The sequence below is a fragment of the Brachypodium distachyon genome, chromosome 2, assembly GCF_000005505.3.
Source record: "Brachypodium distachyon strain Bd21 chromosome 2, Brachypodium_distachyon_v3.0, whole genome shotgun sequence".
In the NCBI taxonomy this organism is placed as follows: Eukaryota; Viridiplantae; Streptophyta; class Magnoliopsida; order Poales; family Poaceae; genus Brachypodium; species Brachypodium distachyon.
Window position 1 is genome coordinate 1,468,121 of NC_016132.3, and position 13,957 is coordinate 1,482,077.

The 13,957-nt window shown below is 46.5% G+C and overlaps 2 protein-coding genes and 1 pseudogene across 2 annotated transcripts; 2 read left to right on the top strand and 1 right to left on the bottom strand.

Moving 5' to 3' along the window:
* The first annotated feature begins 884 nt into the window (after positions 1 to 884).
* Positions 885 to 5,824, top strand: LOC100829472 (annotated as a pseudogene).
* On the top strand, positions 5,317 to 7,108 carry LOC112268521 (receptor-like protein 9DC1). Its single transcript, XM_024459925.1, has one exon. It carries the CDS (start codon positions 5,340 to 5,342, stop codon positions 6,774 to 6,776), a length of 1,437 nt encoding a protein of 478 aa, XP_024315693.1. The 5' UTR covers positions 5,317 to 5,339; the 3' UTR covers positions 6,777 to 7,108.
* A 1,454-nt stretch (positions 7,109 to 8,562) lies between these two features.
* LOC100829780 (translation initiation factor IF-2) lies at positions 8,563 to 9,609 on the bottom strand. The gene has a single exon (XM_003565246.3). It carries the CDS (start codon positions 9,548 to 9,550, stop codon positions 8,792 to 8,794), a length of 759 nt encoding a protein of 252 aa, XP_003565294.1. The 5' UTR covers positions 9,551 to 9,609; the 3' UTR covers positions 8,563 to 8,791.
* Positions 9,610 to 13,957: the final 4,348 nt, after the last annotated feature.

Here is a 13,957-nt window from a genome sequence, read left to right on the forward strand (position 1 = left end):
ACGTACGTGGACTGGTGTTTTTGGTCGTCGCGCGCTTAGAGGCGGCGGCTAATGAATCATGGTGTAAGCATGTGCTCACTCCGTCACATATTAATAAATGACTTAAATTTACTTAAATATGGATGTATCTATATCTAAAAAGTGTATAGATATATGTGATATTTCATCATTTAATAGGTGAAATGCTGCGCAGTTTGACACTTGATGCACGTGTGATCCATGAATTGCGTGGTGATCACTGATCAGAACATCGATCGTTGGTTTCTAGCGAGTTTAAGTTGAACGAATCGTCGGTGGGCGCGCAGTTATGCTGTTTGGTTCTAATTTCTAAAATATTGACACGGGTGCAGTGGCCCGTTGGTACTTTCACTTGTCAGCCGGCCCGCGAGTATGATGGGCCAAATTGTTCCACGGGCCTATCAGTGCGGTATGCAGCCATCAGTTCTCTCCTTCATACTCCACAGACCAGCCCAAGCCCACCAAAGGCCCATAGCATCATCCTCGTGCGGTTTTGACGCGTAATTTCGTCACAAGCTGCCGGCCCGGCACCGCCGCCGCCGGCTATCCGAGCGGCACGGCCACCTCGCCGTCCAATCCCTACGGGCACGCCGGCGATGGAAGATCCTAGCGCGTCCAACCAATGCAATTCGTCGCCGGAGATGGGGCTGTTCCTTTGTGAGCGGCTGCTGGGCGCAGCGGCAGCTCATCGTCTCCCTTCGCGGTTAATCCCCGCGGCGGCGATTCCCCGCTGCGGCCTCCTCCAAGGGGTCCTCTTGTCGACTCGCCCCTATTCATCTGCTTGATGGTACTCTTCCGTGCTTGATGCTACTCTTCGGCGATTAGCGACCGTCGGAGGTTCCGCTGCAGGAAAGAGGTAACTCTTTACTCTTCAGTACCTTTGCTGCTTATCCTCGAAGACCAGCACAAGGAGGTAACATCTTGTTTCATGATTTTTCTTTTTTAATATGCAATGATGGTAAATGCCTAGGAGGAAATATGTACCACCCAAATTCAAGTAGAAGACGCCACTCAAATTCGAGTTGAACATAGGAGGAATTATGCACCATTTCAGTTAAGCGAAATACGCCACTGACGTCCTTCGAGTTGAAAACGACTTAGCTTAGGCTTCTTAGCTGATGACGTCCTGAGATGTATAACCACACATCCCACCGTAGGCACCTACTTTTTTTTGGAACGTATTATAGGTGCCTACTTGACTTGGAAGCTAGTCAAATTATCAGTCTCCACAATAAAAGATCTGGTTGTGCATATCAGCGCGTATATTGTCCGTGGATACTGACAAGTCTATGAAGACTCAGGAGTCACAATTCCACATACCTTATGGCACACATAACTCCAATATCTTGAGCTTTCCTCCATTTCGACATGTATCATCAATCAACGATATTTTCTTTTAGTAAAAAGAAACAATATTTATGCTGTCAAAGAAAAAAGAAACAATATTTTCACTTGCCGCTACGTGCTGGTGCTGCAATTGTCCTTCAGCACTGGATGTTTGGTGCTACTCATAAATCAGTCTAGTGGCACTCTGACAGTGAAACAAGTTCCACCCTCCAAAACAAAAATAGCTAATATACGGCTGTGTGATGGCACGTATGGTCCCTGTCCTATGGAAAAATCTGTAGAAGTCACAATTGCCTGCACCCCATCTCACACGTAGTAAAGTCTTTTGACTGGAGCTTTCCTCCCAGACCTGTTGCATTAACTGTATAGATGACTTCAGGGTAAAGGAAGACCAAACAAAAACTTGCGTAAATATGCACTCTCACTAATACGTCACTGCCCTGCACCTTTTGGATGTGTTATTGGCTTAATGTCATACCACCTTATCAGTATATACTTGCGTCCATTTGGACGCCTGAGCACATGTTGCATGTTCAGAACTGTGTTAGACTAATGGCTTCCATTCTTTGGGCGCTACTACTCTTTCTTGTACAACTCCCTGCACTAGCCACCTCCCGTGCTCACGATGATGGTAACCTCACTCTGTGGTGCCATCCTGATCAGGCTGCAGCGCTCCTCCAACTGAAGCTATATTTCTTTTCGCAGAATCCACCGCCATCATCCTTCCTTCATGGCAAAATGGCACCGATTGCTGTCTCTGGGACGGTGTCAGGTGGGATGCTTCTTCTGGTCTTGTCACAGTACTCGATCTCAATGGGCATGGCCTATACAGTAATGGCTTGGACCCTTCACTCTTCAGCCTTGAATCCCTTCAGCACCTCGATCTTAGTGGGAACTCTTTAGGGGATTACAGCTACAACGTCTACCAGCATCAGAAATTCGACAGGTTCACTTCGCTTACCCACCTCAATCTCTCCAATTCAGGCTTGGTTGGCCAGATACCTATTGGCATCAGCAAACTCATTAGCCTTGTCTCCTTGGATATTTCAAGTCGTTATGATGGTCAGACCACTGGAGATGGCAATTTAAACAATGTGTGGGTACACAATTTTCAGACCCTAGTAGCAAACCTAAGCAATCTAAGAGAGCTCTACCTTGACGAAATACAGATAATGTCTAGTAGCGGTGAAGAGTGGGGCAAAGTTCTTGCAAAATCTGTTCCTCATCTTCAGGTTCTTAGCTTGAGGGGATGCGGGCTGAATGGTCATCTTCATCATTCTTTTGCGAGCCTCCTTTCTCTTGTTTCGATTGACCTTGGATACAACGATATTCCTGCTGGTCCGGTTCCAGAGTTCTTCGCCAATTTTCTCAATTTAAGTGTGCTACAACTTTCAGATATGAATCTTGAGGGATGGTTCCCTCAGAGATTCTTTCGACTCAGAAACTTAAGGGTCCTCGATTTGTCTTCAAATCCAAATCTCTCAGGGCATTTGCCAAACTTTTCTTGTGCAGGTTCTCTAGAGACTTTGAGGCTAGAGGGAACAAACTTTTCCTATGTTAAAGCAAGTTATTCTAGCAATGTCGAGTTATTGAGGGAGTTAACTCTTGATGGGAAATTTCTATCAGTGGAATTTCTCTCTTCGTTTGGTGTACTTTGGTCTTTATGCCAGTTGAAAGTTGCTTTGATGGATTCACAAAAAAAATTAGGATCAATTTTGTCATGGATAGGAGACATGAGGAACCTGACGAGCTTGGAACTCTGCAAATGCGAGTTCTCTTGGACAGTGCCTTCCTCCATTGCCAACCTGAAGGTCTTGAGAAGCTTGAAGCTGTTTGATTGCAATCTCCCTAGGCCCATACTATCTGAAATTGGCAATCTTGTTGACTTGCAAAACTTGGAAATATCTGGTATGGATGACTGCAAATTGCATGGTTCATTGACATCTTCAATAGGCAACCTCACAAATTTAAGAAGCTTGCGTATGGTGAATTGTGAGGCATGTGGGTCAATGCCGGATGCAATTGGTTACCTCAGAAAGTTGCAAAGGTTGGAAATCTCCAGTTGTGAGTTCACTGGGGCTATACCCTCTGCAATCGGCAACCTCAGTAACTTGAAAACCATGGTTATTTCAGCGCGTCAGTTTTCTGGGCAAATACCTTATTCAATTGGGCAACTCAAGGAACTGACATGGCTAACTATTCAAGACGCGAGAATTTCTGGGAGGATGCCAAGTTCAGTTGTCAATTTGACTCGACTGGTACAATTGGAAGTTTCATATACATATTTGAGCGGTAAGATTATAAATCAAAATCCAAGTTACCACTATTGTATTTTTGAGAAGCCACAAGGCAATGATAAAACTCGATAGGTACAGGAAAATGAATCGCGAAAAGAAACCTATACACTCTGTTTCCATATACTTGTCATTCTAATTCATCAAAAAAAAGCGAACGAGCCCTTGGCGTACTGGTTAAGGAACAAATCTAGTAGCACTCCTCAGGTCCTGAGTTCGACTTCCCGTGGGAGCGAATTTCAGGCTGAGGTTAAACAATCCTCTCGTCTGTCCCACGCCTTAAGCACAGACCTAAGGCCCGCCTGCTCTCACACGGGCTTCGGTGGCGCTGTGTATGGTGTGGGGCAGGGGTTCGAGGGTTTCTCGACCTGCGCGAGAAGGTCTTCTTCTTAATGCAAATGCCTGGGGGGTGGCTTACCCCTTTACAGGTCGAGTGTTTTAATTCATCAAAAAAGAGTATAACCAACTGTACCATTCGGATTTTATTATCAAATGCATGTTATACAAATTTAAAATGGCATTTCTCCATGACATGTATTTTTCATTGGATAACTAATTTTTACTTCTCCAACCAAGTTATGTTACCGATCTATACCAATACGGGGTTATGTGGCTGGAGTGTGAAACCTGAGGGTGAAATCTGAACTTTTAAGAAGTAATCTCTGGGTTTTTTCGAGCTTCAGACTGGACCAGCAAGCATGATGTGGCTTGACCGATAACGCTAGCGGTGGTGTGATGCATTTGGTGGCGGTTGTCAGCAGTAGCCAGTAGGGCTCGGTGTTTTGCACTTTGCAGTTTCCCAATCCGGTTAGAGGGTGGGGCAAGAGCCTCAAACGTATTTATAGAAGGAGGATGAGATGTGTTTATTTTTCCTGCTCCTGCTGGGTCAACAATGCATGTATAAAAGCAACATGGTCTAAACACCCTCAAAACACTAGCATGTCAGCCAAAACTGTTGTACTTTAAGGCGAGGGTTATTTTGGGAACTCAGAGTTGACACTTGACAGGAGGTAAAATGGGCTTTACCTGATAATTAACTCACTGTGGCTCGTCCAGCTTAAGATAACCATTGTATAGGGTGTATAGATAGTGAGGATTGTAGGACTTGGTTGTACTAGCTTTAATTTGAATACATATATCCTGTTGATAAGAGAGGAGCTCATCATTTAGATTATTGAGTTCAGGAGTTGGTATGTCAGTTGGTCATGCTTTACTTATAAATTGCAGTACGAGTCTAGGAGAAGAGACACCTCATGATGTTTTCTACTCTTTCTGCAGGGGAAATACCAGCATTTCTTTTCGCTCTTCCAGCACTACGCTTCTTGAGTCTTGATCAGAACCAACTTTCTGGTCCTATAGAAGAGTTCGATGCAGCAGCATCATGCTTGGTGTCAGTGGGATTGAGCCATAATGGATTTACAGGACAGTTTCCTAAGTCATTCTTTCGCCTTGCAAGTTTGTCAAGTCTAAGAATCGACTGGAACAACTTTGCAGGGTCAGTAGATCTTTCATCGTTCTGGAAGTTAAGGAAGCTCACTGCTTTGGATCTTTCACACAATAACTTGTCTGTTATGGTTCAAGAAGGCAATTACTCTCCGTCTACCTCTCTTCCTGGACTGACGGAGACTTGTGTGTTGCAATATAACCAAATTTCCTAGTATTTTGACACATCTTGACTCAATGGTTTATTTGGACCTTTCTTGCAACAAAATCACCGGGGGTATACCAAAGTTTATCTGGGAGAGATGGAACAATAGCCTCTTCTATTTAAATCTATCACATAACTTGTTCATTGGTATGCAACTTACTTCATATGTTCTTCCTTTCAATAGGCGATTGGAAGTTCTTGATCTTAGTTCCAATAGGCTTCAGGGACAGATTCCCATGCCACAGTTATCAGCGGAATATTTGGATTATTCACACAACAATTTCTCTTCTGTCCTTCCAAACTTCACTATATATCTTACCAAGACCAACTATCTTAGGATGTTCAACAATAGTATAAATGGACATATACCCAATTCCATTTGCAATTCGAGTTGGTTGGATGTCCTTGATCTATCATATAACAACTTTAGTGGGCCGATTCCATCCTGTCTGATAGATAATGCTCGACTAAGCATATTAAGTTTGAGAAAGAATCACTTTGAAGGGACGTTGCCATCCAATATCACAACTGAATGTACGTTGCAGACAATAGATTTACATGGCAATAAGATTGAAGGTCAACTTCAGAGGGCACTTTCTAACTGCATTTACTTGGAGGTTCTTGACATTGGAAACAATATACTACTTGATATTTTCCCATCTTGGTTGAGTGGGCTTCCCAATCTTCATGTCCTCATCTTGAGATCCAATGAGTTCTACGGTTCCATTGATGATCTTGTTGGGTATCGGCCATCCGCGGAGTACTTTCCTAGCTTGCAAATAATTGACCTGGCCTCAAACAACTTCTCCGGCAATCTGAGTTCAGAATGGTTTGGGCAGTTAAAATTAATGATGGTGAAGTTCAATAGCACAGGAGATACTGTTCTTGCTCAAAATGTGGAAACTTATACGGGATACTATCAAGATTCTACTGAGATCTCATACAAGGGATCCTACATGCCATTTGGAAGGATCATGACAACTTTAACAGTGATTGACATTTCAAATAATAGATTGGAAGGTCATATTCCTGAATCAGTTGGACGACTTGTTTCGCTACGTGTACTGAACATGTCGCACAATGCCTTCACGGGGAAAATTCCAGCCATTCTTGGCGGCATGGCTGCTCTGGAGTCATTAGACCTGTCTTGCAACCAACTCTCAGGAGAGATTCCACAAGAGTTGACAAATCTCACCTTTCTGAGCATCCTGAACTTGTCCGACAACCAGTTGGTGGGGAAGATACCACAATCACACCAACTCTCTACATTTGAGAAAAGTTCATTCCAAGGCAATTTGGGACTCTGTGGACCGCCGTTGTCCAACCCATGTGGTGTTTCACCATCTCCAAGTGAAGCGCATGCGGAGAAATCCTCTCATGTTGATGTCATCTTGTTTCTCTTTGTCGGGCTGGGCTTCGGCATCGGATTTGCAGCGGCCATTCTGATGAGATGTGGTTGGATCGGCTAATGGTTTGTTAAACCTGCAAGAGCCTTGAGGACTTGGTCATGAATGTGGCAGACTGAGTGCGAGCATATGCTTTCAGGGTGCTACACACGGGGTATTGTCATATTGAGGTACATATGTACTTAGATGTAATCATGTAATATGGATAGTGCATACATTGTCTTTACTTCTGAAGTTTGTACTGTATTCTTGGTTGTGGAACTCGTATGGTCAGTCCTACCTTGTTTCTGAAGTTTGTATTGTATTAAGTATTCTTGGTCGTGGAACTCGTATGTGCAGTTCTACCTTGTATAAGGCTTACTGCATCTTATCTGTAGTCTATTTATTTTTCTAAAGGCATCTTATCTGTAGTCTATGGAAGGATGGATATTGTTTGGCCTAGATGGAGATGGGTGTACTATGAGGTACAAGCATGCTTTGCCAGCCTGCTCATAAGCATCTGTTGTAATTAGTTGTACTCGTTACGTGTGGGCTTCACAGGGCCCATGTATCGTGGCCCGGTCCTTATACTGTTACTTCTGAGCTCTGAGCTCCGACTCTCTCCGCCGCTCGGGCCGTCCGGCGGGCGGCGGTGAGCTTCCGTTCCAGGCGAGGGCGCTGCCTCCTTCTGTGCTGGCGCCACTGCGCGCTGTGTGGGGGGTGGGGGTGGTGCGGGCAGGAAGCCCGCGGGCCGCGGCGGACAAGGCGAAGGTGCCTCTGCCGGGGAGTTAGAGTGAAGCCATGGATCGATTCGCCCCGGTCAGTTCAGTGCACAGGGTTGGGCGGGGGCTCGGCGGCTGCGTTCTGCTACTCTAGTTTGTACATTTGTGTGCCTGCGTTATAATTTGAAACCCGAACCCTCCGTCCAACGAAGTATGTCTCAACTTTAACTAAATTTGAATGCATTTATACAGTCATGTTTAAATACATTCAAATTTTGACAAACTTGAGACATACTTTGTTGGACGGAGAGAGTATATTGATCCCATGATGTGATGTTGCTATTGATCCCATGATGTGATGTTGCACAGAATTTTTTAACTCGGGAAGCTGGGAATGCTCTAGATATATGTATATACGCGATCAGTGTCCAAATGAATCTGTGATGAGATGGTAAAGTATCCGAATCATGACGAAATGGCCAATGGGCCAAAGCTCTGTTGTCATATCCTGTCAATTCACTGGGTTCCTGATACAGAGCCTGCAGAAGAGCTTAAAACCCAGCTCTCCAGCCCAGATAACACCCCTCAGAAATGGCTTGTTCTGGGCTTAATTAGCCGGGCAAGCGAGAACGAAGAGCTCACGCATGCCCACAACCACCCGGCACGGCATGGCCAGCATGTGCCATATGCCAATCAGCCAATGCCATTCCCTCACCAAGTGGCCGGTGCTCTTCTCTTCTCCAGCCTCCTCACCTCCCGTAGTTAAGGCTCCCTCCACACGCGGGGTCCCGGCCGGTGAGACAAAGCGCCGTCTCCTTCTCCTGTCGGGGTCGGAGAAATGGAGTCAACGTTGTTTGCTTACAAGATTTTACGGTAACAAACACGCGCGATTTGGCGCATACATGCAGGCTTGCAAGCGATTTGGCGTATACATTCAGGCTTTGCAAGAAGAGCTTACGGTTTGTGTCTGTTTGACACGGCACGACGACAGTAGTACAACCGTTGCTCCTCCTCATTGTTGCGTCGCGTGAGAGACGGAACTTAACATAGATACAGACATGCTGCGAAGCCAAGCAAGTCCAGCGGGGAACACGGCCAGGGACCCCAAGTCCCCATGCACACCCATCCACTCGCCATGCCACCTTTCATGTTGGATCAATGAATCTTTCCTCCATCAAACGCCTCCCCCCAGAACGGAATTGAAACACATGCAGGCACATCCCTTTCACCCGCTATGTACATCCATGCTTTTTTTGCATCCAATCCATCCGTCGATCACAATTAACATGGCAATTCATTTCCTTTCTTACTTACAACTTTACAGGGGCAACCATGGCTGACAACTGAAGAACAATCACTAATTAACGACCACCGCTACTACCTAGTGACCCAGCAATTGAGGCCGGGATCCCTGCTCTTGCCCGTGCCCTTCTCGCCGCAATCGCAGAGCAAGAAGCTCAGCAAGTTCACGACACTGGTGCCAATGGAGGTCACGTTCAGCACCGGGCTGACCCTAACCCCTGAACCACGGCTCGCCGCACCACCATTAATCCTCCCGCCACCGTACCCATAATAGTAACCCGATCTTCCTCCGCCGCCGCCGCAGCCTCCATTGTTACCCCACATCGCGGCCGGAGCAACTTTCTTGCTATGCGACGGGCGGCCACCCCCGGCGGCCGAGGCGCCGGCGGAGCGGCTCCGCATCAGCGGGAACGCCGGGCATGTGAACCTGCCGGACGCCCCCGCCGCCGCCGCCGCCGTGGAGTTGACGCTGCTGCTGCGCGCCAACGGGGAGGATTTCGACCGCGGCGGCGGCGGCGGCGGGGGCCTCGATGTCGTCTTCTCCGGCCACGGCGGGCGCGCGACGGGCGGGAGCGGCGGCACGGGGAGCAGCCTGCCGCCGGAGAACAGGCGGTCGGCGGGTGCGACGTCGGCGGCGGCCGCGTTGGCGAAGTCGAACTCCGGCTCGTCGGCCGGGACCGTCCCCCTTCGCCCCCGCCGCGGGCGCCGCCGTGGCGACATGATCGTCGTCAGGGATGTGGCTGTCGTTGTTGCTGCTGGTTCGAAGGTGGGCAGGTCGTGGGAGAAAGAGATCCTGGGGCTCGTGATCAGCTCTGCAGCTGAAGCTTCCTCCATTTCGGGTTGTCAGATGATCAGAGAGAATATGAGAGAGCTGCTTAGAAGAAAAAAGTGAGAGCAGTGTGGGGGTATAAATAGGATGGTTGGCTTACTTGGGACCATGCTGTATAATTTCCTGCTTCCGGGCCTCTTAATTAATTTCGTGAGGTTGATTCGATCTTGATTACCCGTGTAGATCGATCCTGGTCCCTTGGTCGGTCACCTCCCTATATACGTGAACAATGGCATATATTTTTGCCCTGTTTTCTCGTTTGATTCAGCGTAAATTCTTGGCGAACCAACTTGCATTTGCCGGATAGGCTAGTCGATCCCTGGTTACTTCTTCACTTGCTGTAAATTTACATTACAGTTTCTGCATACGGCTTCTTTTGACAATTGTTTTATGATTCATGATACTATTGATTGATGGATTTAGTTAGCTACTCCTAGTTTAATTAATTGACTAGAGACATGGAAAAGTAATACTGCCCGAGCTAATTAAGCAAAGCACAAAGACACTTTTGATCGATGGAACAGAATATGATGGGGGGAGGGCCTCTCGAGTCCCTGTCTCCATGAATGGATCATAACACCAGCGCGGACATGGCGGGATGGGTTTGGTTCCGTTTCGTGCGGACGCATGCATTTCCATCAAAACCTTCCAAAATCACGTCATAAACTCTCTCTTTCTCTCGCCCGGCCGGGACAGCAGCAAAGCAATCACAGCAGAAAAAGGAAGCTTCCCCTCTTCCCTTTTTGTGCATCGGAGCAAAAGCAATCCTACAAGCAGGCCTACGCTGTCTGCTCTAGAAAGAGACAGAAGAGAAGAAAAAGGCGATAAGGGGCATTGCAATGTTGCTCAGTGTATGTATGGAAAATGCCAAGGTAAACTTGAAGGAAATGACACACTTCTTTCACACATTCTTCCAAAGCGTGCGTGTCGTGTGTTTGCATCAGAAGGTAATAACATATCTCGTACGTACGAGCACTCGTGCAGTAGTAAGCAATTTCCGAGAATGGTCATCTTCCTTCTGGGCACGCTCAATTATTCATTCATTCACAACACACGGCGTTAGTACTATTTTGCCCCAATGCGCTGGACCAGATCGAATGGATTGGGAATTATTGGGCAGTGTGGTGCCACTGCATCCAAATGATGGATAGATTGTTCCTCCACGAACTTAACTTTCCAACCAATTCCATACCCAATTCTCACTAATTAACAAGTTACAGTTGCAGTTATCCGTTGGTTCCACCGAACGGGTGCTAAGAGAAACGAAAGGACCAAAAAATCGTGTGCCGGTGAAGACAAGCCGTGGGCTATGGCTATGGCTATGGGTAGGGGGTGGCAATGGTCAAAGTGTAGCTCTTTAGGCCGGGGCCTCTGGAACAGGGCCGCCCTTGTATTCAGGGAAGAAACTGTGCATGCATGAGAACAAATGTTTGGACGTGTGTATAGTTATTTTGGAATTTTTTGCCGCACCGGCCCCGCTAACTTTTTTGACAAATTTGGTCCCCTTCAAAACGAAATTGCAAAAGTAGCCTGACGGAAAGACTTTCCGCCAATGTCATTGGCGGAAAGAACTTTCCTCCAATGGCATTGGCGGAAGGGGACCAAAAGCGCTTTTCGAAACAACTGCACAAACACTGCACGTGTACTGCTACAGTGCATTCCGCCAATGACATTGGCGGAAAGTCCACATGTCTCTTTCTGAGCTTTCCGCCAGGCTAGTTTTGTCAATAGTTTTCAGAGGGGGCCAGTATTGACAAAAACGTTGGCTAGGGGGCCACTGCCGCAAAAAAATCTTTATTTTGGGGTGAAACTATTCCTTCTCGGCGATCACTGTTGTACCGTGCTGTGTGTGCCTGGTTAGGGGTTACAGTTTCTGACAGTGTTCGGTTTCAAGGGGTGCGGAGAGCTCTATTGGATTTATGGCCGTGGCTCTTGGCATTTTGTACTAGCTCTCCACAGAGCAAGACGTATTTCCTCATTTTTACCGAGTCTTTGATCAGGATTTACTACATCAACATTTGACTTATGATATAAATCATAATAATATGAATGTATTTTTGAAACATTGGCACCCAAGGAAATAAAACATGTCTTATGTTTTGAAACAGAGGGAGCAACTCGGAAAGCACGAAAGAAAATGTAGGACCTGAACGACAGAATCTCTAACCTGTGTCCGGGAAAATCGACAAATAAGTAAAAGGCTTCTAGAGATAGGTTGATAATTTATTAAAAAACAAGTGATATTATTTTCCATGCATGTCAGCTTCCACCTGATGCCTTACATAGGCAAACTTACTTTGACATGTAAATATATGTAATTTTTGTGTTCTATGGGTGAAAAAGAACAAGAAATTAGCAAGTTTCATACTTTCGCTAAAAAAAAGCAAGTTTCACACTCATTCCTTTAAGAATACAAGTACGAATTCTAATCTGAAAAATCTAAAATTTATGGACAGTGATCTTTGAGCTCCAATAGGAAATTTGTTAGGGAGTAAAATTCAACGACTTCAGCGTCTTTCTTGTGAGGATTTGTTTTTCGTTGTTTCACTCAGTTCTCATATTTGTCCCTTTTTTATGAAGCGAGTACAATTTTCCCTTCTAGATCTACAGATATCATAAAATAATTATACACCCAAGTCTACCGTAATACAATTCTCACAGAAAAACAAAGACCATAGTGATATAACACGCCATTGAATAAACCATTGCAACAAGCAATCGATACGCATACAAAAAACAATCTGCAGATTACAATCGTCTATTAAGATGCAGCTCAGGCAACAGCGCCATAGAAACAGAAAGGGCCCAACACACGATAAGAGCACTGTCAACGAACGGCTGGAAACAAATTTGAGCCCAGGATCGCTGTGGAGGCCCAAGCGGTTTATCAAGAAATGTTTATGAGCCTTTTATTGCTTTAATGTGTTTTTTAGTAAGAAGAAGCCTTTTTGTGATTTTTCTCTATAGTGACACCTTACTGTTATAAAGTATACTGTTGTTCCATCATTTTCAGTTCGAGTGAAAAACTAAAATTGGATGGTTGTCCAGTTATCAGTCTAAAAACGAACGAAGTTAAGCACTTCATAACAACAGATAAGCCAGAAGGAACAATGCTGCCAAAGCAATGCCCCAGAACCCGGAAGATGGAAGGTGAGAGTAAGCAAGCACGCTAAAGTATAGCAATCTTCAGTCTAAGCAGACTGGATTCCTACATCGAAGGCGATTGACAAGAACAGAAGACGTGAATTTAATGAGATGGCTACTTACATCATGTGAAACATTTGGAAGGAGTGCAACAGGCGTATTTTTCAGGCTGTGGCCGCCCCAGCTTTTGTCGTTGCCATGATGGCCCGTGACACTATCGACTCTCATAAGCTTGCTTTCTCCCCCGTGACAGCGTAGTTGGGTCGGTTCGGTGTTTTCTCTGCCCTATCGGTCAACTGCGCTTGTTCCGATGGGGCGGCGGTTTCTTTTTCGTTTTTGGTTTTGCCTTGTGTTGAGACATCGGTCTCTTGTACATATAATTTCTTCTTTCTCCTAATATTGCATGGCAGAGCTCCTGCCTTTCTCGGCAAAAAAAAAGTCTAAGCAGACGGAACATTCAGTTCTTAAAAAACTCCAAGCTGACTAGAGTTCATTTTCTGAATTCCAGCCACACACCATGACATCACAGTTCAAAAACCACAACATGATAGTGCAGTTTCAGAGAATTGCTGAACCGCTGGACCTTTCAGATCGCTGACTGTCACTGAAGAACAGAAACAAACACACCAAAAAACTGCACACCAGAATGGTTCAGGATTCAGAACTTCTCTCCGGGCGGAGGACCAGGCTCGCTCCCGCTTCTCCGGCCGACGAGGTAGAACAGCAAGCACGAGACCACGCTGAGCGCCAGAGACGCGCCAAGAATGGCGATAACGATGTAGATCCTCGCGCTCCCGTTGAGCTCCGCCGTCGCCGATGGCGATGCGCGTCCGGGAGTTACGCATGCCGGTCCGAGCCGGCTGGCCGCGGCCCCCACCCCGCGGACACGGCCCCCGGCTTGCTCCGAACTCGTCTCCGTGGGCGAGCCATGGAGGATGGAAGACGAGAGGAACCTGTCGACGACGATGTTGCTGCGGCGAGATTTGGCGGCTGCTGAAGCCTCGGCTTCCTCCGGGATGAAGTGCTCGGGGCGGGGATGCTTCCTGTCTCGAGAAGGCGTGTCATCGTCCAAGGCTGGCCAAATCAAATCAAACCAGAACTCGATCATCAGAGGAATGAATCAGTAGTAGATGAAGAAGAAATTGGACGAAGATCAAAGGCTAGGACTTGCCTGCAGGTTGTGTCGCGATGAAGCGCTGCGGACTGTATTGCTTCCTGCTTCGTGACGGCACGCGGCGATAGGAGTCCGGCGGCGACGCGTGCGCCAT

Coding starts and splice junctions, on each gene's coding strand:
- LOC100829780 (XM_003565246.3), bottom strand. CDS start 9,550: ATGGAGGAAGCTTCAGCTGCAGAGCTGATCACGAGCCCCAGGATCTCT.
- LOC112268521 (XM_024459925.1), top strand. CDS start 5,340: ATGGTTTATTTGGACCTTTCTTGCAACAAAATCACCGGGGGTATACCA.